General features: G+C 39.8%; 1 protein-coding gene across 7 annotated transcripts in view; it reads left to right on the forward strand.

Moving 5' to 3' along the window:
* Window positions 1-24926, forward strand: part of RIC8B (RIC8 guanine nucleotide exchange factor B) — a 98388-nt gene extending 73462 nt beyond the window's left edge. The window contains exons 8-13 of one of the 7 annotated variants that reach the window (XR_004380186.1): window positions 2631-2775; window positions 10236-10355; window positions 13493-13576; window positions 17753-17891; window positions 18541-18717; window positions 24621-24721. Coding sequence is in view for 4 of the 7 variants with exons in the window: in XM_032836503.1 (XP_032692394.1) it covers window positions 2631-2775; window positions 10236-10355; window positions 24621-24732 (377 nt within the window). In the remaining 3 variants the exon portion in view is untranslated. Of the gene's footprint in view, window positions 1-2630; window positions 2776-10235; window positions 10356-13492; window positions 13577-14591; window positions 14621-17752; window positions 17892-18540; window positions 18718-24620 lie in introns of those variants that run through there. The other 6 variants (XR_004380187.1, XR_004380188.1, XM_032836504.1 and 3 more) reach the window with 6 other exon arrangements.
* The last annotated feature ends 478 nt before the right edge of the window (window positions 24927-25404 follow it).

The raw sequence follows: 25404 nt of genomic DNA on the forward strand, positions 1-25404 counted from the left end.
CATGAAAGTGCTAGGTGTTTTTTACTATTAACTAGCTTCCAGGAGGATTGTCTGATTAAGAAAGCAGATTATTTAATATTCTGTTTACTTCTTTTTAACGTATTTTGGCCTTTCATAAACTCTGCATTCTTCAACTATTTTAATGTTTAGCCATTGAGGTGGTTATTTATATTTTATGCCTTTTTTATTATTGTTATTTTTTAAGTATATTCATATCTCAACTTAGACATTTGCAGTTTTAGTGAATTTTTTTCCTGGAACTACTAAACCTCTTTATTTATTAAAAAAAAAATAAGCCTTATCAGCGGGGCGCTTGGGTGGCTCAGTTGGTTAAGCATCTGCCTTCAGCTCAGGTCACAGTCCCAGGGTCCTGGAATCGAGCCCCACATCTGGCTCCCTGCCCAGCAGGGTGCCTGCTTCTCCCTCTGCCTGCCATTCCCCCTGCTTGTACACACACTCTCTCTCTCTGTCGAATAAATAAATAAAATCTTTTTTTTAAAAAGGGCTTATCAAAAATGCTTACAGTGAGAGTATCAGTGCCGTATGCGTTCTGATTTAGGATTCTTTGCCTCACTGACTTTGTGTCTGGCCATGTCATTAAAGTCATGTCTGGGGGCACCTGGGTGGCTTAGTCAGTCAAGTGTCTGCCTTCGGCTCAAGTCATGATCTCAGGGTCCTGGGATCAAGCCCCACATCAGGCTTCCTACTCAGCAGGGAGCCTGCTTCTCCCTCTCCCTCTTCTCCTCTTCCCACTTATGTGCCCTCTCTCTCCCTCTCAAATAAATAAAAATAAAATCTTTAAAGTCATGTCTAATCTCCATGAATATTAAAAATATCTGTATGCACTGGATATTTGCTTCTCTAATTATCCATTAAGAATTCATTAACTTAGGTAAACCTTCCCAGTCTTGCAGAGGCACTGAGAGTAAGAGGGAGCATACTCAGATTTATTCCAAGGGCTTTCAAAGTGTACCACACTGACCCCTCATTAAATTCTAATATGATTCTATTTAGCATCTACTGAGAATTATTACCAAAGAGACAGCAGTTACCAATAGGTTTTAAGGTAGAAAATGGTTGAAAGAGAATAAACTTTAATCTACTTTATTATTTAATCCATGTTTCCTTTTGCACAGATTCACCAATTTGCCATATCCTTTGAAAGTAGGACTTCCTTTTATTTGTCCCCAAAGTACCTATTTTCAGAGTCAAGGAAGGTACCCTCTAGTTCAAGAACTTGAAAAATTTAATGAACAATTCACTCGTGGACTATTCATCCTATCGATGCCTTTAATGATTTCATACTCTGATCACATATATCCCCTTTCCCTACCCTATTTCCCTATCTGCTGCCCCTTTCAGACCCCAAAGTCACTTTAATTGCCCTTCTCTGAATCTTCTCCAGCTTTATTTTGTCTTTTTTGAGGTAAGTGCTCTGAATTACAACAGTATTTCAAGATGTAGGTTTTACTAAAACTTTATACATGAAAAAAAATAGTGTTGTTTCCTATAGTTGCAATTAGGATGACATTTTATTGAAAGCCTTAAATAAAATTTTTATCTTTAGATTGAATATTTTAGTGTTTACCTTGAAACTGCACCTGAAGAAAAGGAAGTGCTCTTAAATAAAGCTAACAATTGTTTAGTATCTTCCTTAAAGGATCTTACAAATCACACACACACACAAAGAATTCCTGTAGTTTCCGGTTACCCTGCAGTTTTATGTGTCTGCTTATCTTAGACTTATCACCTTGCACTGATGACAGGGTAATACTGACCTGCACCAAATGGTTCATTGGTCTGTTGCTATTGTTGTTGACTAAGAAGTCTACCATGCTCAGTTTACCTAATATTACCAGGGAAAAAGAAAGAGTATTTACTGTGTGCCAGATACTTTTCTAAGCATTTTGCGTGTATTAACCTGTGAAGTAGATTATTATTCCAATTCTCTAGACTAGAAAAAGTAAGGTACAGAGCTGTAAGATAACTTTCCCAAGTCAACCAGCTAGTAAGTGGTAGAACCAGTCAGTCTATAAATCTATAAATCCAATAAAATCCAGTCAGTCTAACTCCTGGACCTTACCTTTTCAGTGGGTATCATGCGCTTATGTACTATTGCTGACTTTTTGGAATAAGTAGTGACTTAGCTATCCTTTTTACAAACGTCCTTAAGTTTTGTGATTTCTGGTACTCTTTCCCTACCATTCCTATGAAGGGTACAAGAAAGATTTTAGATAATGACTGTGTTGGTAAAATTCCAATCTGGGTTTCATTAATTCTAGTTTGTAGTCATGATTTCTCTAAAACTGGATAAAAAGCTTTGTGACCAGAAACTTAAAACACCACCCTTACCAACAGCATTTGGGTCACAGAGGCTCCACTCCTGCCACAAAGTATATTCCAAACAGCTCCACTTGACTTTCTGATACCTGAAAAAAGGCTTTTGGTCCTCAGAGCATGTAGGAGAATTTGTAGGTAGTTCAGTAAAACCTCTACCATCCTTTGAAAACCTCTCAATTTTAAGGTTTACTGCCATGATATGAATCTCCCAACTTCCCTGTGCTGGGGAATAGTCGGTAATGACAGTGAGCACCCACGGATTCCTCTAAACACCTCTTCTGTTTTTGCAGTGGACAGCCTGCTGAAATACACTGGCTATGGGAATGCTGCAGGACTGTTGGCGGCCAGGGGCCTCTTGGCTGGAGGAAGAGGCGATAACTGGTACTCAGAGGATGAGGACACAGACACTGAAGAATACAAAAATGCAAAACCAAAGTATAGTATCAACTTTCTTTTCACCTCACTATGTCTGTGCCTTTGATTTGGTTATTTGCCTCTCACTTCCTTCGTCTCTCATTTTCCAAGTGTTTCTTTTCTTTTGTGGATTTGGAAGCCTTCCATTTAATAGTGTTTTTAGAGCAGTTTCATAGCTAGTAGCTTAAAGAGTGACTTCAAGTGATTGAGGAAGGATAATATTACAAGAAATACTCTGCTGCATGCTCATGACCCTCTCCGAAGTATCTGGAGAGATCGTATTTTTAGATACATGCCATCATATACTTAAAAATTATTATTGCCCACTTTTTGCTTTCTTTCCCATAAGGTTGAGATTTTATAGGGTATAACTAAGACCAAGTATTTAATTTGGTTATTTAGTGCTTCAGTTTTTCTCAGAAATCTAAACATACGTTCCATGAATTCTGATCTTCCCTCTTGCATAAAAGCCATTATGAGTCAATAAAATGGTACCTTATTAGCAAAAGGAAAGAAGTGTAGCTCCACAGTAAATTTCAATCCAACACTTGGGTAATAATCTTTTAACAGATGTGTTATTGCACTGAGGCAAACCAGAGACTCTTATCAAGTCTTCCTTGAATCAGTGCTTAGAAATCAAAGACACTAATTCTTCTCTTACCCCAAAACAGACCACCTCTACTTCCTTCTGTTTCCTCCCCATCCTTTTCGTCCCCTTCTTAACCCCCCATATCCCAGGTAAATTTCTTAGTTCCACTTATTGGAAGTTATATGAGCTCAATTTTCTCGTTTCCATTACTAAATGTTAAAAGGGTATGCCCTTTCCTTTTGGCATTACCAATGATGTTGACATGCTAGTTTTTCTACTGACATTTTCTAGAATGTAGTGAGGAACGTGGTAGTTGATGAAGGACAGAAAATCATTATCTTCAGAATTGGGCTTTTTTTTTTTTTAAAGGATAAATTGTGCCCTGTTAACATGAAAGTACTAGGTTATCAGAAGGTAAAAGCAAAGATCATTTCCTAATTAGACAAGACTTATTTGGCCTGTATTCCTCGGCAAATTGGGCCTGGGTAAATAGCATTACTTTTAGTATTTCCAGTTCAGCCTCAGCAGGATCTTATAGAGTGTGTCCTAGGAAAAAAAAAGACTTTTGGGGAAAAAAAGCTAGCAGTGACTCTAAGCAATACATTCTTAAGACTGCCACCATTTAGATGCTATAAATCGGCAGCTCTGTCATCTAATTGAAGCTTAGATAGAGGAATCATACTTTAACCTTCCCCTAATTATAGAAGTCATCATTCTAATTAGTTACTAGCTCTTGACTTTTCTATTTCATAAACTATATTTTCATCAGTCTAGTATTTTCTCTCCCTCCATTTGAGATATTAAAGAATACCACTTGAGGTATACCTTCATATTTTTAAATGAAAGTAGAAATTATTTTAGGCATTCATTGTGTCCTAAGTTATGTGGACACGTCAACTAAGATTTAAAAAAAAAAAAAACACAAAAAACTCTTAAATACTCATGGGTGGTTGATGTCCTTATATCTCGGTGTGTATTGTTGATTTTGCTTGACAGATGACTTCTACCAGTGGTAATGATCACATACCTTATAAGCACCAGAATGCTACTATAACAAGAAATTGCTTGGAGAAAATATAAGAACATTGGGTCTCTCCTAATAGAATGGGAAATAGAAATGTGTTAGATTATAAAAGTGATGTTAGATTTCAGGAGAGCACCTTTTGTTTACATCGAGGGCCATGATGTTTGGTATTGTTATAGTCTTGGCTAGGAAGTTTCTATACTTAGACCTTATGACATCCCTAGTTGGAATTTTCATCAGCTTTGGACCTGGCCTATATTGTTCATAGGAATGGTGTGTTAGTGTCATCAGAATAGTCACCATTGTGAAATCTTGTTGTTTCTTAAATTGCTCATGACAAATATGAATATGTGTTTCTCACACAGCATTACATCTTTCCCCTTCAGATATATTTGCACCTGTTTTTTTCTTACATCTTCCCTCTTTCAGGTGAAACACTAGCGGGATATTTGTTAATTTAAAATACTTATTCATGGGGTGCCTGGCTGGCTCAGTTGTTGGAGCATGTGACTCTTGATCTCCAGGTTGTGAGTTCAAGCCCCATGTTGGGTGTGGAGCCTACTTTAAGAAAATGAAATGCTTATTCAAGTGGTCCTTGTGGAAGTAGTGGGAAACAAAGTACTTTACAAGCAAGAGAGCCCTTTGTGCTCTGGGGAGTGATCTATAACGCTCAAAGAACTTTTTCCCTAAAAATTACGAAAACTCTTTACCAATCTAGTCAAGCTTATAAACTCAGCCCTGAAAGAATTGCTTTTTCCCCTACTTTCTGATTACCCTTCACCATCAGTGTTCTCAAGATCACAGTATGCTTTTCTTATGATGCATTTATTCACAACAGTTGCTAGTATTGGCTGAAGCAGAGAAATTACCCTTTATCCAGTTGGCCCTAGTCCTGTTGTCAAAAATGTAAGTGGATTCTGATTGATGCACCAAGGTAACCTATAATCCTTTAGTGGAATCTGAAACCAACAATTGTGTGGAGCTTACATTCAGGCTATGGGAGACTGTTAATTTCACAACAATCTTTTTTGTGTCAAAGTAAGTGTATTTAATGGACTGGAAATGGCTTTCGCAATTAGCAGAAATATACTTATAGAATCAAGTTACATGCCACACAGGTTTTTGGTGTAAATCTAAGCCATGCTTGTTTAAAGTTTTCAGATAAACTTTGGTCCTGTATCAAAGAGAAAAATTTCTAAATTCTAACTTGTATACCAGTTTCTTTTGTGCCTCTGAGCATGGAGGCCCCTTGCCTGTATGGGTGGGTATGGGTACAGTATAACTGATTAGTGTGATTTTGTACATCATCCCGAACAGCAGTCGAAAGACGTGTACCTAATGACATTTGGCTCATTTTAGACCAGTGGCTGTCAGGCTGGGTGTATAGGAACCTAGGAGTCCAGAGAGTATCTTTAAAGGGCTGCTAAATGGAGGGCAGGAAGAGGGGACGGCCAAGGTGGGCAGAACCCCAGAACACCTACTTGGACTCTTCATACTCTACACTAGTTCATAATCACATACAGAAGCTTAAAATCACTGCAGAAGCAGCTCGGGTGTTTCCTTCTCAGCTGTATTTCTCTTAGGAGTAGCTGTGGCAGCGACTGTATAATTTCTCCAGCATGAGACAAGAGACTTTTTTTCTTCGTCAAGATTTTGTTGTTTGCCTTAAGTCTCTTTGTAATTGTCACCATATATTGAAGATGTACCCTCCAAGAAAACCTTTATTTTTAATATTTCTTGAAGTAAATGAACAAGGATATAGTAACTTTCTACTGTTCTTTTTACTGTTTTGTTGGGGATCAAATATTCTGGGGAGTTTTTCCTGGAAAGACATTTCTAGCCTTATTTGCATAGGCTTTCCCACCCCATCTCCCCCTATCCTGGTTCTGCGTTCACAGGTGCCTTTTCCTGAAAACCCTGATCCCTCTATTTTCAGAGGTTGCAGATTGTCCACCCAGAGGCTCGACTTAGCCCACAGTTAGCTGCTGCTTGGCTTGTCGGATTGTTGGTTATTTAGTTCTTGTGCTGTATCGTTGGTTATTTAGTTCTGTGTTTTTATTTTATGTTTTACATAGTACTTCCTAATTAGTTGCCAACATTTAGAATTCAGATATTTCAGATGCAAATTTGGATTTCTGATTCTTTTCAATAAGTTCTAATAACATTAAGCCTGCATTTTCACATGGCAGACAACTGGCTGATGGAGCTGAGTGGCAGGCATCATACCAGGCATAAGCTCCTCTGGTTTAACAGTGGATCATTTTCATTCATACCAGGCATAAGCTCCTCTGGTTTAACAGTGGATCATTTTCATTCTTACTTGCTTAGCCCCTGTAGAGATTTGCCCTCCCAGGCCCTCCTTTAACCAGAATGGTTTGAGTAAAATTTAATCCCTACTTTTTAGAGACTGAAATTAACTTTAATATAGCTCGGAGAAATTTTAATAGCTTTTTTGTTAAGTGACCTAGTAGTACTGTTGATGTTGGCCAAGTGTAGCAACAATCTGAAAAGCAAAAGTCTTGAAATATATTTCAGCTTTTGCATATATATTCATAGGCCCATACCTTTTTATGTCTTAATCCCTTCATCACCAGGTCCATAACTGTGGTCAGTTCATATAATGACCTTATATAATACAACATGTTCGATGATACTACAAATGAGTTTAAATAATTCTTGTCACCTAACTGGAAGACGTATATAATCACAGAATTGGAATGCTGGAAAGATGGGGTAGGGGAGCAGACGGGGTGAGAAAATTACCCAGTGTAGTATCCGCCACAATTAGTGTACCTTAAACATCTTAAGACTCAGTCTTAGAACAAGATAAAACTAACCCCAGAATTTCAGTGTCAAGATCCTAAAACCTACAAAATTAAGTCTTAGACTATATTATCTGAGGTTCTATAAAGGTAGCAAGTGGATGTTCAACTGAAAATAATGTCTTTTATGAAACCTCACATCATTGTTACAGTGACTATTTGTTTTCCTCTCTGGGAAGGGAAATCAAAGGAGTCCTATTTGAAGTGGGGAGCAGGAGGGGAAACAATGTCCAAGTCTGCCTCCTGACTCCGAGCACATTGGCATTTTTCCTATGAGAGTGGCACAGTTTGGAGCCCTAACTTGTGTTTTCTGTGATATTGCGTACATTCTTCTGTGTACTGGGGGTTGGGGGGTATTGCTTCAGTAAAGGATGATAAATTCTTACTCTGTAAGAATGAATTTCTGCCTATTGCTTTTATGCTCCTTGAGCAAAGGATTTTGTGACTTTAGTAGCTCATTTCAGAGCAAGCCATTAAATCATTTTAGCAGCAGAGGACTTGAGGTCAGCTTGTGGAAAATGGACGTCATTTCTATTAAGCCCTTAAAAGAACCAAAAAAAGAATCAAATGTGCCCTGATTCAGGAATTCATGTCCTGACTTTACATTGTGGATACAACAGTTTACCAGTGCATCCTCCTGACATGTTCTACCCCCGAGGCAAATGATGGCTTGTGCTAATGTCATTATAGAATACAGCAGTCTGGGGATCTGATTTCTTAAATCACTCCTCCATTGAACTTGAGAAGAGGAGCCTTCTCTCTAGAGACAAATCGAACGTGTTTTACATAGTTAATCCATCTACCTTCCGTTGTACTTCCTTCTAACGCCTGATTTCCTTTGTCTGCTTGGGAAGTAGTATGTGCTATAATAAGTACCTTTACTAATTTATTTATAAGACTCGTTGTTTTCTAATTTAGCATGTGGCAGAAAAGAAACCAGTGAAAGCATTCTGTTGTTATAAGCCTAAGCAAATAATAGATGGGTGGTGGAGTTACATTTTCAGTGTGGCATCTGGATACATCTTAAAAACGCTGTAGTTCTCTGAAGCCTTGTCTGGGTCCCCGTTGTTCTTGACTTTTGGGGACTCTGATGACCCCAGTTCAGTGTTGTTTTTTTTTTAATGACCACTAGCTAGAGGCCTTTTTCTCTTCTATTATGAGCACCTTAAAAAAAAAAAAAAAAAAAAAGGAATAGTAGCACACAGTGAAGTGTCTAAAGTTGGCACTCGAGCCCTGTGTGGTTTTTAACCTCATTGTGTATCTGAGTCACCAGGAAAATAAAATAACGTAGATTTAGTTGCTCTCAGTCGAGGCCTAAGCCTTTTCTTTAAAGTTTACCAAGTGATTCTAATGTGCAGCCAAAGCTGAGAATGACTGACAAGCCTAGGAGTTTTCAAACTATGTCCCAGAGTTCCTAAAAGTGCCTCAGGGGCAAACTTAAGAGGAAACAAGTAAGTATAGACAAACAGGAGAGGCTTTAGGCCTCCACTGTGCTTGGCCACCCCATCCCCTCTTCTGCTTGAGTAGTTCCACTTTGTCTATTTTATATATGGGCTTTCTGTGTAGATTTAATTTGTTTCCCAAAAAGGCAGGGGGAGGTTGGTGGTGGATCCATTGCTCTGGAGGGAAAAAAAAAGTTTTTTAATCATAGCTGTAGGTGTAGGTCTTAAGGAGGACTGTTAAGACAGATGTTTTAGATCTGGTTTTTGAGAATGCTGAGCACTGAGTCCTTCCACAAGAATCTGAATATAATGTGCCCTCTGAGGAATGTAGAAAAACAAAAGGAAATCTTTTAGTAATAGATAATAGTACCTAGTGACCTAGCCCTTTTACTACTCAAATGAGAAATCTCTGGTCAGTAAAGAGAGTTAACCTGCCCAAGTCAAAGTCTAAAGAAGGGCTTGCAAGCTAGCTTCCAGAGGACCTAATTGATCACAAGGTCTTTGTTTTGGCCCACAGGATTGTACCTCCTGCTACTTTAGACTGGCACTGTCCTCAAGTTTACCCCAGTCCCCAACACTCCACACTGTTTATAGCTGACCAGTTCACTCATTTGCTTATCCTGCAGACCTGGCCACTGAAAGCATTTGTGTTTGTAGACCCTAGAAAGCAATTTATTAGCAATTTGCTCTTTGTTTTTAATGACTGAATGAAATATCCCTGCAAATTGTCCATACTTGGCTGAAACAAAATGCCATAACCTCTTGTCTGCTTTTCCAGAAAGATGTTTAAATTATAGATAACTTAGCAGCCATTGAAGAATTTTCTTTTATCTCCTTTAAAAAAAAAAAAAAGTGTGGCTTTCACCTAAGAGGATAGCTTGTTTGGTATTAGAACTTCATACAAAGTTTATGGGACATACACATTTTAAGTACTTTATTATTTCTAGAAAGTCAAATGGTGTATACCTGTCTCTTGGTAGGTTAGATTTCATTCTTTTTTCTTTTAAATCTAGGTCACATCAAATCTAATTAAAATTGTTCTTCTGCTTTATCTTTTATTATTTGAACACTCACTGCCTTCTGTGGTCTCACTAATGGACTAATTTCCTGAGATGATAAATCGGCATGCTTTCATTTTCAGATTTCAGCCTCTCTGCCATCCTTTTTTCAGGTTTTTTTGACACATTTGTTTTATGCTGTATCACAAAATGGATTTCTCCTACTCTGAAATCATTTGTCCCCTTATATTAATAAACTATGCATCCAAGGATATTTATCCTAACGGCACCAGTCAAATTTCACATTTTTTAAAAGCAGCCATGCCTTTAAAAAAACAAAAAGTTGGCAAGTCAGCTATTGGTTTTTGTTTTTTGTTTTTTGTTTTTTGTTTTTTTAAGTAAAACTATCACCCACTTCCCAAAGCAAATTAATAGAAAAAGTAAATTTTTTAAAAATTCCTGTAGTAGTTCTATACTACAAAATTGCTACTATTGCCCATTTTTGGCTATTATACTCTTTCTTATTATAAATTACAACTTGGACCAGAAAGTATAGAAAGAGCATAATTTTAAAACATACAGCATAACTTTTTCTTCTTTTTGTAGCATTAATCTTATCACTGGTCATTTAGAGGAACCAATGCCAAACCCCATAGATGAAATGACAGAAGAACAAAAAGAATATGAAGCCATGAAACTTGTCAACATGCTTGATAAACTTTCCAGGTATTGTATTCCCATCCATTTTCTGCTTGGTTTCTAAAAATGTTCTATTTCTTTGTCTCTCTTACTGAGAGTTATCATGGAACAGCAACTCTGGAAATCCATGTTAATTGGAACAGGGTGGCCTGGGCAGCAGCAGTTCAGATCTCTCTTGGCTACCATGGTTTTTCTACATGTGCTGCTTCTGGATGTGCATTCTTAAACATTTAAACTCTCAGAGCTAGGACAGTGACTACTAGATCATTGTGACATTTAACCAACTAACCTCCCTGTCTTCAAAAAGATGCGATGAGTTAGGTTCAGTGATTTTGCTGCTTCTTGTATTTTTTGTTTTAGTCTGTTTTGGTTTTTGTTCCAAATCATTACGCTTTTTCCCCCCTCATTTTTGATGTGCAAGTTGGCAATTCTGTCTTTTTGGGTTGCTGCTGAAACCAAGAATTCTAAAATGTCATGCACCCAACAGGAAAAAGCGAAAAGGAATAGCTCAAATTAAGGGTTTTCTGAAAGCAAGTGCTTATATTAATTAGGGGTTCTAAAGACAATCTCCCCTTCCCTTCTTGCTTCACACCGCCTTCCCTTCCCAAAATAGCCAGTCTTGAAAATTCTTAAGTCAAATATATACTAATCAGCAACTAGTCATCTTTGAGGAATACTGGAAAATATTAATTCCTTTCACACTTGCCTGAATTGCTCTATTTTCTAGTCATACATTGAGTCACTGTCTCCTTTAAGCCATCTTGAGTGAGTGCTTCTGTGTGTCAGTGGCAGCTGCCACTTAAAGGTGTATTTCTTCTGATCATCTCCTTTTTCACAGCGACTATATGTAAAGGCTAGTACCCCTCAGTCAGAAGAAATAGCAGCTGGAATCCAGGGAAAGCCAGAAGGTGTAACAAAGAAGCAAGTAGAGGTTAAGGCAGAGCAGGAGGCTGACTGACATGGGAAGTGTGACATATGGGAGAACTGCAGAGTCTGATGATGCTGGTAATGTGGTAGTAGTTATACAGAAATAAACAACTTCATCATCTAGATCACATCTACAAAGCTAGTATGACTAGAATTCAGTATCTTCCAGCTAGTCCTTTTAAATTTCCATCCTTTCCCAAAGAGGTTAGAATCTACAGCTAACTATGCTCACAACCTTTGTTTGCAAATGACATTTTCCATACCTTTATATAGAGCTGACATGTTCCTTTAACAAAGGAATTAGAATCAGAGAAGATACTGTAGGCAAACCTACAGGAAGGAAAATAACACGCTCTGAATGAATATATAAACATGAGATTTTTGCTTGGCTACTTCTGAAAGGATCTGATGTAGCTAATGAAACAGTGGTATAAGTACAAAAGTTAGGATGAGAACCAACAGAATCCATCTAGTAGAAGCTGGAGAGGGAAGTGTTAATGAGGACCTATGTGGAGCCCATCAGTGGGTTAGGACAGTAAGCAAGTTTCGTACATTTCACTCCAATAATATGAGTCCTTAAGAGAACACAAATGTTGTTCAACTAACTGCCTATATACCCTGAATGAGTAAACTCCAAACTAGGAAAGTGGGAGATGGGGAAAAGACTGCCTAATATAATACAGTATAATCCAAGTACTTGACTTACTGAAAGAGACAAGATCATTTCATAAGACAACCCTATACAAGGGACAGAAAACGGTGCTAGGTCCTTCTCCTTTTAATCCCAAGGGAATCCACATATTCTAGAAGCTGCCAACAAATAAATAATCAAATGTCAAGTTTGAAATATCCAAGCTTCCACTTGATTTAAACTATGCCTCAAAGAAGATGTGTACTCACCCAGAAACACCCAGCAGATGCCCAGCTCAATCTGAAGGTGATACTGATTTCACATGTATAAAACAGAGCAAGTATGTCTTGTGTTGGCTTTGATAGTACCAATTTTGCCATTAAAATGTAAGCGAAAGGCAACTTTAAAAATAGTCCTAAATCACTGATATTTTGCATGACGTGTGGTGGGTTTTTTACATTGTCTGCCTTTGTGTGTGTGCTTTCTAACATTTGCTCTCACTAATAATCAATGACAAAACTGTATGGAGATCAGCAGTGGGCATTCCAAAGCAGGAATGCAAAGAATGAAGCCATTCTTTATGCGTCTTATATGTTTGTCTTAAGTTTCTTCTCTCTCTTCACTGTTGATTTTTGGTTTTTGGTTTTTTTGAGGTAGAAGATATGGCATAGAGCGAAAGTAGACTAAGTTCAGTACAATTCAGGGAACATTTATTAAGCAGCTACTCTGTGCAAGGCACTGTGCTAGGAAGATGAGGGAGATTCAGAGAATGTGACAGGCTCCGCCTAGAACTCACATTCTAGTGAAGGAAATGGCTATAATCTGTTCTAAAATACAAGGTAGATGGCAAATGATGACAAATAAGGTCTATGTTGAACTGTAAACACCCAGGAAAAGGAGCAGTTCATTCTGTCTGGATGAATCAGGGACGATTTCACAAGGAAGATAGCATTTGTGCTGATTCTTGAAGCTTAAAAGGTGTTTAACAGATACTGGAGAAATGACCATTCATTCCAGGTAGAGGGAAATCTACTCTTGTCGATAAGATAAACCTTTGGTATTCACATACTGCATCTTTCTTCCAAAAAGCTCAGGTTGTTTTATCATTATTTGATTAATATAATCTGTTACCAGATTTCTAATTGGAGGAAGACCCAAAGAATTGCCCCAAATATTTCCAAGCGAATGCCGTGATAATCCATTTCCTTTTAACAGTTTATAAAACACTTCCACATACATTCTCTTTCTAGCTTCATACCAAAGTGAGACTAGGAACTTCATTTTCCAGAACCCAGGACCTTTGCTCTGTCCACTGTGCTACTGTGTCTGTCTGTTAGAGTCAGTGTTTGCCAGAAAACTTCCTGATCATCCTCTTCAGCATTGTGCTACCAGTTAGTTCCCTCTACTGTCCTCTGAGGATGTTCTTCATCCCACCAAGTCTTTATTGTGCTAAGAGTGTACTGTAGCTTTGTCGGATTACCTTTTCTTCTCAAAACTGAAATCATTTTCTCCTGGGCCTGAAGTGAAAGGCATGTGAGTAAAGGCTAGGTTGGAGGTGACGTGGCCAATGACTGGACACTAGACACTTCCTTTTTTCCGTCCATAGGAGAGCAGATGTGAAGGACCTGCACCAGGATGGTGGTTAGCGACAGTGGCCCGTGCCAAAGCACTTACCAAAGTGATGACTAAGGTTGGTCATGCCAAGTACTGTTACTGAGCCTGGTGTAGGGTATAGACGTTGCCCACTCCCAAAACTACAAAACCACCAATGCAAAAATTACATATCCACTTTGCCTCCATGCTGGACACAGCGACCACTGCAAGGAGCTCACTACCTTAGCAGCTTTATCGTAGCTATATTCCCAAGGACACCGGGGAAATTCATGCTCAAACATTTTCTTCCCATTGAATACCAACTGACTCAGTAGTATTCCTTTGTGTGTGTGTGTGTGTGTGTGTGTGTGTGCGCGCGCGTAAGGATTGAATTTGTGACAGATGTAGGTAAGGGGATTGGCAGTGGACCTGGAGGTCTTAAGAGTTTGAAAATAATCTGAACTCTATAAATCCCATCATGTCTAGCTAGTACAGTGCCTTGTACCCTGTGGTTCCCCTAGTGTGTGATGATGAAATAATGAGCACAGCTGATCCCCAAATCTGTAGGCCAGTTTTTTGCTCTGTAAAATAGCCTACATGGTTTAACATAACACCTTTGTCAATTCCATTTCTTGGCCAGATATGATAAAATTCAGGACTGGAAAGGAATTCCATAAAAGTACATTGGCCCACGACTGACTCATTTAAATATTAGGGTACATAATTTCTTTAAAGTGATCACTGTAATATATATCATAAACATTAAGTCCTGAGGCATGACATTAAAAATGTTAAATGAAGCTTTCTCTGTGAGAGCAGAGGTGAAAAGGGGGATGAAATTTGGCTTCCTCTCCACCTCCTCTTTCCTTCTTTGAATTGGGGAAAAAAAAAAATAAGCCCCCGCAACTTAAGTGGATGATTAGAATGGGGACTGTGTGGTTAAGCAAGTCCAGTGCGGCTAATACAATTGCGTTCACCTTAGCTACAGCATACAGCTCATGTACAGTAACACAGCCTCCTCCAGAAGAAGGGAGAGAGGATTGACTGGCTTAAGCTTAAACCAACCAAAGGAAGAAATATTTCAAGTTTCAATTTTCTTTTGACTTTTCTAGTCCCCTTCACTTTCTTAATTGAAACCAGGCACTGATTAATTATTGCCGTCCCCCCACCCCGCCCTGGTCACATTTAACAAGGTGCATTGCCATTTTGCTTACATATTCTATCAAAATCTAAAATTTAAATAATTGTTTTCCCCTTTCTTTCTTATATATATTTTATATATATATATATATATATATATATATATATATATTTTTTTTTTTTATATATGTATTTGCCAGCCATTGTGCAGTATTTGGGACATGGCTTTCTTAATAAATGTAGGTTCCAAATACAGGAATAGTTCTCTTTAATCCAGAGATAATTTTTAGACTTATTAAATCTGGGATGGGCTAACTGAAAAGTAATATCGAATTTTTTTCCCTATGAGTAAGCTACTCTGCTTACAAAAGTATCAACAATTATGATTACACCCACCTTTATGATAAGTTAGTCAAGGACATGTTTTTCAGGTATGTTTCCAAAACATCTTATTTTTTAAGCATTGTGAGATATATTGTAGGTACAAAAATGTAAAGATCTTAATTGTGTATACCAGAAAATCTTTTAGATCTGTGCTGTCCAATATAGTAACCACAAGCCATATAGGAGTACTAAGCACTTGAAATGTGGGTAGTCTAAACTGGGATGTCCAATAGGGTTAAAAACTCAGGCTTTCGAAAACTCAGTATAAAAAGAGAAATGTAAAATACCTCAATTGTTTAATATGGATTTTATGTTGAAATAATATTTTTAATATACTGTGTTAGCAAAATATATGAAAATCAATTTACCTATCTTTCTCAGTGTGGCTACAGTTAAAACTACATATATGGCTTGCATTTGTAGCTTTCATTGTATTTACGTGTTGCAGCACTATTCTGTATCATTAAAATACACCGTAAGGTTGCCTGACAGTTCCATTAAGGGAACTTGGACCCAGTTAAATTAATAGACCCTTAAAGTGGCAAGGAAACATTGATTTGAGAAACTTGATATTATGTATCTTTAGGTTATAGAGGGCCCTTCCACTGGCTAGGCATCTCCAGGTAGGATTTCATGTGACCTTTGTACTGCCTGTTGGTAATCATTGTCCTTTAACCTCAGTAGTGGGAATGACTACTTTGAGCTCTTGGTTTAAGCACTAGCTGAAACGGCTTCTCTCTATTAGAGAAACATCACGTAAGAATGTCCCTGGCTGTTTGTGCTCTTAGTTACCCTCCTTCAACTTTTAAGTCTTTCTAATTGGGGAAAGCATGTAAGAACTCCTGTTTCTCCTGCTTTATTCAGCAGTGTCACTTGGCATGCTGACCTCTTATTAATATTTATTTTGCTAATTTGGACAACACAATAGAAGAATTCCATAGAGAAATTACCAAGAAAAAAGAATACCTTCACTTAAGGATAAAACTAAATTTGATTCTTTAGCACTGTCCCTAATCTCTTTCTACATATTTTTTTAACCATGCTATTTAATGTGAGGTAGGTAACAAATTTTTAGAAGCTTTGCATGTGATCTTCTAACAGAAATGAGGATAAAAAACTAATATTTATTTACTGCTTTCAAGTGTAAAAAGTAGTTCCATATATATGTTCTCCAATGATCAGTGAAGCAGCCCTCTGAATTAGATAGGGCAAGGAGGATTTCACTGAAGAATAAATGGGACCAATCATTAAGTGACTGACCCATGATCAGGCACCTGATTAATGACATAATCAGGACTCAGTTCTCAGTCTTACGACACTAGAACTTAGGTTATTTTGAAAATCTGAAGTGTGTCAGTAAGCATATTTACCTGAGAAGAGGATTAAGATTTGTAAGACGTGTATTTCTGCTTTCTCATTCCATAGTTGAGATCTTCTCAAAGATTAGGTGAGGTGCTAAAATAAATAGTTGATATCAAACACACACACACACACACACACACACACCCCTTTATATGAAGGAAACCAGTAAAATTGCTGTGATTCTATGTTAATGTAAGTTATTTTATTTTTAAAAAAGAATGATTACAGGTATTCTAACAAATTCTTACTACAATCACATTAAGAAAATCTAACTTTAAAAAGGTACTAAGTACTAAGTTTCCATTGAGACTATCTAGGCAACTCCTAATTTCCTTTGTAAAGTAGAAAATAGTCCAAAGTAGTGGACATTATGCCCCACTCATTTGTTATGGAAATATTTTTATGCGACATATTTACCTTCCTAATTGCACCCAGTCCCAAAGCACAGTGGTGTGGTCTGAGGGAAGATTTCAGAATTATTTTGAAAGAAGCAGCCTGAAGACCTCAAATTTGCTATGGAAGAGCCACCATACCCCTTCAAATGTACTGGGTTAGTGGCTTAGAGAAAAATCAGTGCACCCAGTCGGCACTAGGAGGCCGTTAGATGGAAAATCACAGAAGTTGAAGGATCAGGGTCCGAGCCCAAAGGACATTCTTGCCCAGCATGTAACGCAACATGTTAAGCAATGGCCAAAGTTATAATATTTTTCTAAGAGAAAAAGAGGTTATAAACACTTGTAAGCATATCAACAAGTTATTAGGCAGTCCACTGTACTTTGGTGGATTATCGACTGTTGCAGGAACGCCAAAATCTTGAAATAAGATGCACTCTCAGACTTGGAATTAGAGCAAAGATTACAGAGCTGCTTTCTCTGGGCTAGCACAGGCTCCACTCTAGCAGGCCTTTTTGGAAAAGCTCTGTGTTCGTTAAAAATGTTTTCTTTATTTACCAGTTTCTCATCCTATCTTTCAAATGTGAAAAGGAATTAACTATGAAATGGCTAATTTTAAATGTCAGGGTTCTTTTTTTCTAAGCCAACCTTACGTTAAGAGCAGGAATCCCTGCACCACAGAAATGGTTCCCAATTATCCCGCCTTGGGTTTTGTTATACGTTGTACAGAAGTCAACAAAACAAGTATGTAACAGAACCTGCCTACATAGCAGCCACCCTCATTAGAAACAGAGAATTAATCAGGGGGCGATTGAAGGAAGCAGTGCCTCACAGGTTTCCCCCTTTCTTCTTTTCTAATCATAGAACAAAATATATTACATAAAAGGATCGGAACTATTATGCAGTACTCAATTAGAGGGAGGTGAATAGGTCTCTAACATGCTGTTTTATCAAAAGAGCAGACTGGTGTTTGCATGACTGTTGTTTCATTACAGACCCTGTCATTAATTCCATGTGTCAATACTGCCCTGTAGTACACAGAGCAGACAAGAAAGAAGAGCCCTTGAAAACAAGGGAATGATTTTTGAGTCGTTATCAAGCTAAGTGGCAAGCGGGAAGCTGAAACTCGTATAGGTAAATTCGAAGGGACTCTTGGGAGATCTGCAAGTGGGAAACAAGAATGCATTTTACCAACTGCTTAATTATGTCCTGGTTTTCAACAAGTACACTTGAATTGAATGCTTTGTTTGTATTGCACAAAAACATGTGCTGTGGGCAAGAGTATTCTCTTGCTTTCAGGTCAAGTAAGGTGTTTTATACACATATACATCTGGCCTATTCTATAGTGTGCGATTGGGTATGTTAGCGTCTGAGCCCCAATATTGCACTGTCATTTCTGGGGGAAAGACTTATATAGGACCAGAAGCCCTAAGAAATGGAACCTTCTCTAAGGTTCTGAGAAATTATGTAAGCCCAGGCATTGCAGAGGACCATCCTTACAGGGAAATGGTGGCTCAGGAAAATGTTAAAATATTTCTGGGGGAAGAAAAAAAAAATGAAAAATTTAAATATGGTATAAATCCCATAATCTCCCACCCCACCCCCAAATCTAAGAAAGTATTTTTTGGTTTCTGTTAGCAGTCCCAAGGGTTAGGCTGGGGCAAAATAGGGTTTCCTTCCTTGGACGTGCTTTATCTATGTCCTCGTGCCTGGCCAAGCCCTTATAGATTATGGTTCCTTATCGTTTAGTAAGATCAAATTTCTAAATGATGTTTCGTTCCAGTTGAACATTCTTGGAGGCTTATCTCTTCCCTGGCCAGATGCCTGATCAGATGAGAAGCCCGCCATGATACTGTCACAGTGCCTAGAATGGGCTCTTTATCCAGTAGACATCACTGTACTTTTTGATGATAACGAGGGCAGTCTTAACTTGTGTTAAGGCCTGTGTATAGCATTGAAGGTAAGTATGAAGGAGTTGTTGCTATGTGAATATCTTAATCCTGATGCACATTTCAATATACAGTATCTCCGTTTAACCATAATGTACATATTATCTGACACCTAGCCATCCTTTTTAGATGTGACCTTCATATTTAGGGCCAGTAGCTCTTCATGAAATGGCCTGTTTACTGAGGGCCATGACTGAATTTAGATCCTTCCTTGTAACACTTGCCATTGCTTTGATTTACTTTTGTAATCATTCTAATCATCTGCCGTAGTTTTGCAGAAAGGATTTCTCATCTTGGTGTCGGTCAGTTACAGGTAGGATGCTGTGTTTGATTCTTAGGCTTAGAATATATATCTTGATTAAAAACAAAGGCTTAGCAGCACTGAGTTTTAGTGTCTTAAACACCTAGCAGCTTTTTAAATGGAAGAAAATTAATTAGTAGCCTATATTTTGGTTCTTAGAATAGAATCCTGGGGATCATCTTGTCCAACCCCTTCATTTTATAGATGGGTAGACTCAAGCCCTGAGAAGGAAATGACTTGCCCAAGGACACCAGCAAGTTAGAGGGAGATCCGAGACTAGAATCTAGACCTCCCAATGCCGCATATGTAAGAAGCTGAGTCTACACTAATTAGTGGTTGGGAATTCCAGGCTGTTGTGGTACAAAGGGGGCCTGACTTCTGCTGCACTGTCAGAATGTCTAATGACATAGACTCATCAGGGAAATAATAATTAAAATAATATAAGTATTCTTGACAAATGGTTCTCTACCATTCTCCATTTTTGCCATGACCCATGTATTATAGCTTCTTAATTAGCATTTACTGAGCACTTACTGTGTGCCCCCAGCCTATACTAGATAGTGCAGATCACAGCCAGATAAGACATGGACTCTGCCCTCAAGTTGCTCATGGTCTAGCAGAGAACAAGAAATCCCTGGAAAGCATTATGCAGAATTTCCTGTAGAATGCTACTATCTTTCCTAACTTTGTAGATCTTGATGATGAAAATGAATTTTCTACTCAAAGATCTAGCTTTTCTCATGATCATGGTTTATTTATTAGGAGTCCCATAAAATACTACATCTTCCCTTTCTATGAAAAGTACAAGATAACATCAACTGCAACTGAGTTTAGTCCATAAACACTTACGAAGGACCGGCTATTGGCAAGGCGCTGTGCTAGACACATAAGGGTATGAAAATTGAATACTTATAGCATAGAACATTTTCTTTTTAATGTCAGGGCAATACGGTTTCATAGCTTTCAAACTTTGTAATGAGAATTATTTTAATAAGTATTCTTAGATGTGGGGCCCTTGAAATAGAAGACAAAAACACCTCTGTAACTATAATCCAGACTTGTCAACCTAGGATTTCAAAGTCTCCATTCAGATCCTCTTTTGTACCCCAAATCTGTTTTGAGCTTTCTTTTTCCTTTACCTCAGCCGAACCAGCCTGCTTGCCAATCTCTGCACACAACTAACTCTTGCTTCTGTGCCTTTGCTTGACTAATTCTTCTGCTCCTAGGATGCCTTTCTCCCCATGAATCCATGTCCATCCCTGCCATTACAGTCTGGCCCTGAGTCCGTCTCCTGCAAGGAGCCTGTGATCAGCATCCCCACCTCCTCCTGTGTCCCTCCCACATGTACATAACCCAGATGATGGTGGAAAAACATTTCTGTGGTATTCATTAATGCTTCCCATTCTCCGTCCTCATCTTGCTGATCTAGATATCTAGATACAACATCTTACTCAGTGAATAAGTTCAGTGAAACAGTCTAGTATAACCAGGTCATTCATCAGACCTTTTAGGAGTGAGTCTCTATACCAAAGATTTCATTTGGGTATTTGTGGGCTGTTAGTTGCATGACAGAGGGAAGATTAGAAACGTTGAGATGGGAATGTGACAAGTAAGCCTGGAGTCCTACAGAAAAAAACAGTCACATAGCTGTGAGACATCCTCTCTCCTTCCACTCCCAAACAGGGCAAGAAATTTCCTTTAAACATGTTTTAATTACAATGAGAGTATATTGATGCACTGTCAAGGTAGGGAAAGCAGGGCTCTGCCTGTTAATCATCTTGAGCTTGTTGATCTGCTGTTCTGTAATTCTTTTAATATTGTTTAATGTGTGTGTGTTTTATCTTCTGAACTGACTAAAAGCTTCTTGAGGACAGGGACCATGTCTTTTATTTGCCTCTGCATATTCTTCCCCCCACTTACTCCCAGAGTGCTGGTACCCGGCTTGGGGAAGCCTCCCATAAGCGCATAAAGACAGGAAATGCAACTTGCGGTTCAACCTACATTCCGGCCATTACATTACGGTTTATATGTATAGTGACCTTTTCATGACAATTCAGTGAGGTGGGTATTTCTATCCCATTTCTACAGATAAGGAAATTGAAGTTGAGGGAGTTCTAGGTCTTACTGTTAGTGACTGGTGGACCCAGGACTAGAACCTAGGTCTGTCTGACTCCAGAATCTGTAATGTACCTTTCACTGTACCACAGTAATAACAACAACTAATATTTAGGACTCATTTGCAGTTCATAGAACTCTTTGATCTACATCACTGTTTTTATTGCTACCACCACTGGTTCTGTTATGGTTACTCCTCACATCATCACTAGGAAGTAGGTAGAACTAGTATTAGCATTACCCCATTTCACAGATGGGAAAACTGAGACTCAGACTTGCCCAAGATCACACAACTGGTAAGTGAAGAGCCAAGGTTCCAAACAGATGTCCTGACTCCAGATATTTTTTTGTACAGTGTATCACATTGCTGTCTTATATCACTTGCACAAATGCATATGGTCATAGGGCCAGTTACCACTGACACCCCTCCTACAGAGGTTTCCGTAAGTCCAGGCATCCAGTGGTGCCCTCAGAGGGTGATACAAAGGGCCCAAAAAATAAATGCTTGAGAAGAATAGTTCGCAGGTGAGAATTAACATATGGGCCCCTTTATCCCATAGCCAAGTTCCTATAACTTGGCCATGGGACTTATGTAATGTTCTTCTTAATTATTTCCATCATGAAACTGGAGCAGGGATGAAACCAATGCACTTGATTGAAAATATTCCTCCTAGGTCTGGAGAAGGTGAGAGCTACTTTGTACAGCTGATAGCTAGCCCAGCATCATCCTGTTATCACAGACATGGAGTTGTGTTGGTAGCGGGGTGGGGTGGGGGCCTATCCACCCAGCGTCTCATGGCGTCTCTAGTCCCATCCAGGGTCCTTCTTCCATCTACCCCGACCCTTCACTCCCTACCCCATCTTACTGTACCCTCTTCCACAGGCCCCTTTAGACCTTCCAACTTTCTTATGCATCGGTGTTTTATTCCCAGCAGGTTACCCCCTTGTCCTTTTACGTCATTAGTGAGTAGTGTCTAATATCACAAAATCCTTCAGCACAAGCACTTAGCAGTAGGCAACTATGTTGTAAAAATGTAGGTAAGGGATATATATCAGTGCTAGAGGGAAGTTTTCATGGAAACGGGTTGTTTATAGCTTTCAACTAAACATTTCTACCTGGTTGTCAGGCAAGGGCCTCAGGCTCTTTGTGTCCTGAGAGATGTCCGCATCTCCCCACCAAAATCTACTTCATCTGCTGTGTTCTTGCTCCAGTGAATTGTATCGCCATCCTCTTGGTCATCTGAGCCGGAGGCCACAGGGACATTCTAGCCACCCCCCCCCAACCCCTGTCTCTCCTTCACCGGCCCTCTCCCCTGCCAGTGTGTCACAGCCCGAGCCCACTATCCCATCTCCTATCCCATACACACTGTACGGTGACATCCTCATGACTGGTCTCTCTGCCACCAGGTTCTCCCTGGTCCAGTGCGCCTTCTACATTGCTGTCAGACCCTGCCCTATAAAACAGATGGGACATCCCTTATAGAGTAAAACCCAAACTCCTCACCTTGACTCTTACCTTTAAGACACTTACCTGCTAGAGTCCAAATTACCCTTGAGCCTTACCCTCCTGTCCCTCCTTCATTGAACCTCACCACTCTCCAAACACCGGGCCCTTTCACAGCTTCATGGGAGCACAGCGAAATGGACATAACCCAAAAAGAGATCCAAAACACACAAGTAGACGGGACCATGCAGAGCCCTTTACACGGTCTCCTTAGCCTCAAATGCTCTGTGCCTCCTTTGCCCGGGCATTGGGTACCTCCTTCGTGATGCCGCCCTCCCTTCCCCAGGCAGTTCGGTCCGTGCTTCATCTTCGGAGCTGCCAGCTCTTTGTTCACGATGGTGTGACAGCATTTACCCCATTATGTTCTGAGTTATTTTTCATATGTGTTTCACCTGCTCCTCGAGGACCACCGTGCCCACTCTTCCCTTCCCTGCCTCGTGTCTGACCTAGCTTCTGGCATGTAGGTGTTGAGCGGACACTGAACCGCTGAACTCGGTGTGCTCCTGCGGGGCAGTTAGAGCAGTTAATCCAGATGTGGTACACTGCAAAGAGCCCTAGCCCGGGATGCAGGAGACCTGTGTCCCAGGCCCTGCTTGGCACTAGGTGTGTGACCTTGGGTAAGTCACTCAGTCTCATTTAGTAAACAAGGGTGTTGGACTAAATGATCTCTGAGGCCGTTTCAAGTTCTATGATTCTGACCCCATTTCTTGGACCAGGAGCCACATCTCCTCCTTTATAACTCAGGAGCCTCCACACAGCCCGGCAGCCCTCCCGGTACTCTCATAGTCTTTTGGTGCTCGCCAGAGCTGCTTGCTTAGGCTCCTGTTGGCGTATCCAGGGGCCACTGAGCTGTTCTTACCCCTCCCCAGGGGTGCCTCTAACCTCACACTACTGGGTGGCCAGTCCTCCCGGAGGGAGCCCTTCTTTGTGCTGTCCTCAGGGACAACAGCAAGGAGGTAGAGGGAAAGCAGATTTATCGTTCCCCTTCACTCCAGATCCTGCCAGCACTACAGGTGCCACCATGCGGGTCCCTGGTTATAGACGTGTTCTCGGGGGGTGATGCCCATTTCCTTGAGAAATGAATTTTAAGCAGCTCCTGTGCCTCTTTGAGGCTACTCTTAAAGTACACCGCTGACATTTGGGGGTGGGAGGAGGACTGGAGTCAGCAACTCAACAGGTACATTTGCCATAATCTCCATGTAATAAGTAAGAGCCTATGAAAAGATTAAATAAATCTTTCCTAATGCTTTTTGATTGACTTAATCAATAATTAATCATCTTTAGATGAGGCTGTAACTTGTGGAGTAGATGTAATTGGATTAGCTGAAAAGAGGCAGTTGGGGAGCTTTGAAGAGATTAAAATGGCTGTCAATCCCGTAATTAAACTGCCACAAACAAAAGAAGTGGTGTTTAAAAAAGAAAAAAAGAAAAGAAAAAGAAGGAAAGAGAGAGAGAAGGAAATCAAAGGGCAGGAGAAAGTTGGGGAAGGCCAGTTGACTTGGATTGAATTGAGAAGTACTTATGCATCCCTAGAGGCTGGAGAGGCAAAACCAAATCTGACAGATTTATTCCACTGAACGAAATCCATACGGATCAAATCAGCCACTTGATTGTACGCTGGGCCCACTGGGACCCATGAAATTTTGGCAGCTTCAACTTCACTAAAACAATGAATCCACAAAAGGAAAAAAAAAGTTAATTATTAAAAACAGAAGAGACCTGCTCCTTGTCCTGAGCCCATTTAGACCTTGACTTTTCATACTTTTAATTGGCTTAGTAGGTTTGGCCTGTGTGAATGAAGTCTTTTATCTCCCTCTTTTTCTTTCCATGCCCCTTTCATCTTTCCTGTTACAAACACACAGAGAGCTTGAGGAAAAATACTTTGGTTTTTAAAGACTTCTTTTTAAAAGGATGTGGATTTGGGCGGGGAGGGAGGGGTGTGTGTGTGATGCTGGTGAATACTTTTTTTTTCTCTCTTTTATCTTTTTTTCCAGAGAGGAGTTGCTTAAACCAATGGGACTAAAACCTGATGGGACAATAACGCCTTTGGAGGAAGCACTCAACCAGTACTCTGTCATCGAGGAGACCAGCTCTGACACAGACTAAAAGCGTCACCTGCCCAACTCAATATTGCTTTTATCAGCATCTTTTCTCTGTAGCTCCAGGGGAGTCTTTTCTCTAAAACATTTATGCCCTTGCTTTGGCTAGAAACACATTAACTGGTTTACTCACTGAGAATCCAGCATATCCGAGAGGTGATCCTGTGTTCTCGCGAGACCGAGGCGTTGGTCCAGCGCTGCCGTCGGACGGAGCGGCGGGGGCTGACGGCGGACAGGGAGGAGCGCCGCTTCATCAGGGTGGAACTGAAGGACTTCATCTGATAAGGCCGCCCTGGCTGAATCTGGCCGTTCTGCTCGCCAAGGTTCTTGGAAGAGTTAATCGTGGCCTTCCTCTCGCCTGTGAAAGCTGCCTCTTCCGAATCTCTCCCGCAGACGGAGGCCCGGGAGAAGCAGAACGAGCCTCCACGTAAGGGCTGAGGCAAGTGACCTGCTAGATCAGGACTGACTACATGGAAGCCAAGCAGCTGCTCCATAAACCTAGCCCCACTCTTCATTTCAGTTTTGTACAAATACGTGGAAATGCACACACAAACACACACACGCACAGCCCCAGGCCTGCAAACTGACTACACTCTGAAAGTTTGTGGGTCCCGTATCGAGAACTTCAGAATACATTTCTCCCTATAAAGGGTTATAAATGATGGTTTAGTTCTGAGGC

The sequence above is a fragment of the Lontra canadensis genome, unplaced genomic scaffold (assembly GCF_010015895.1).
Source record: "Lontra canadensis isolate GAN:19392208 unplaced genomic scaffold, GSC_riverotter_1.0 scaffold93, whole genome shotgun sequence".
In the NCBI taxonomy this organism is placed as follows: Eukaryota; Metazoa; Chordata; class Mammalia; order Carnivora; family Mustelidae; genus Lontra; species Lontra canadensis.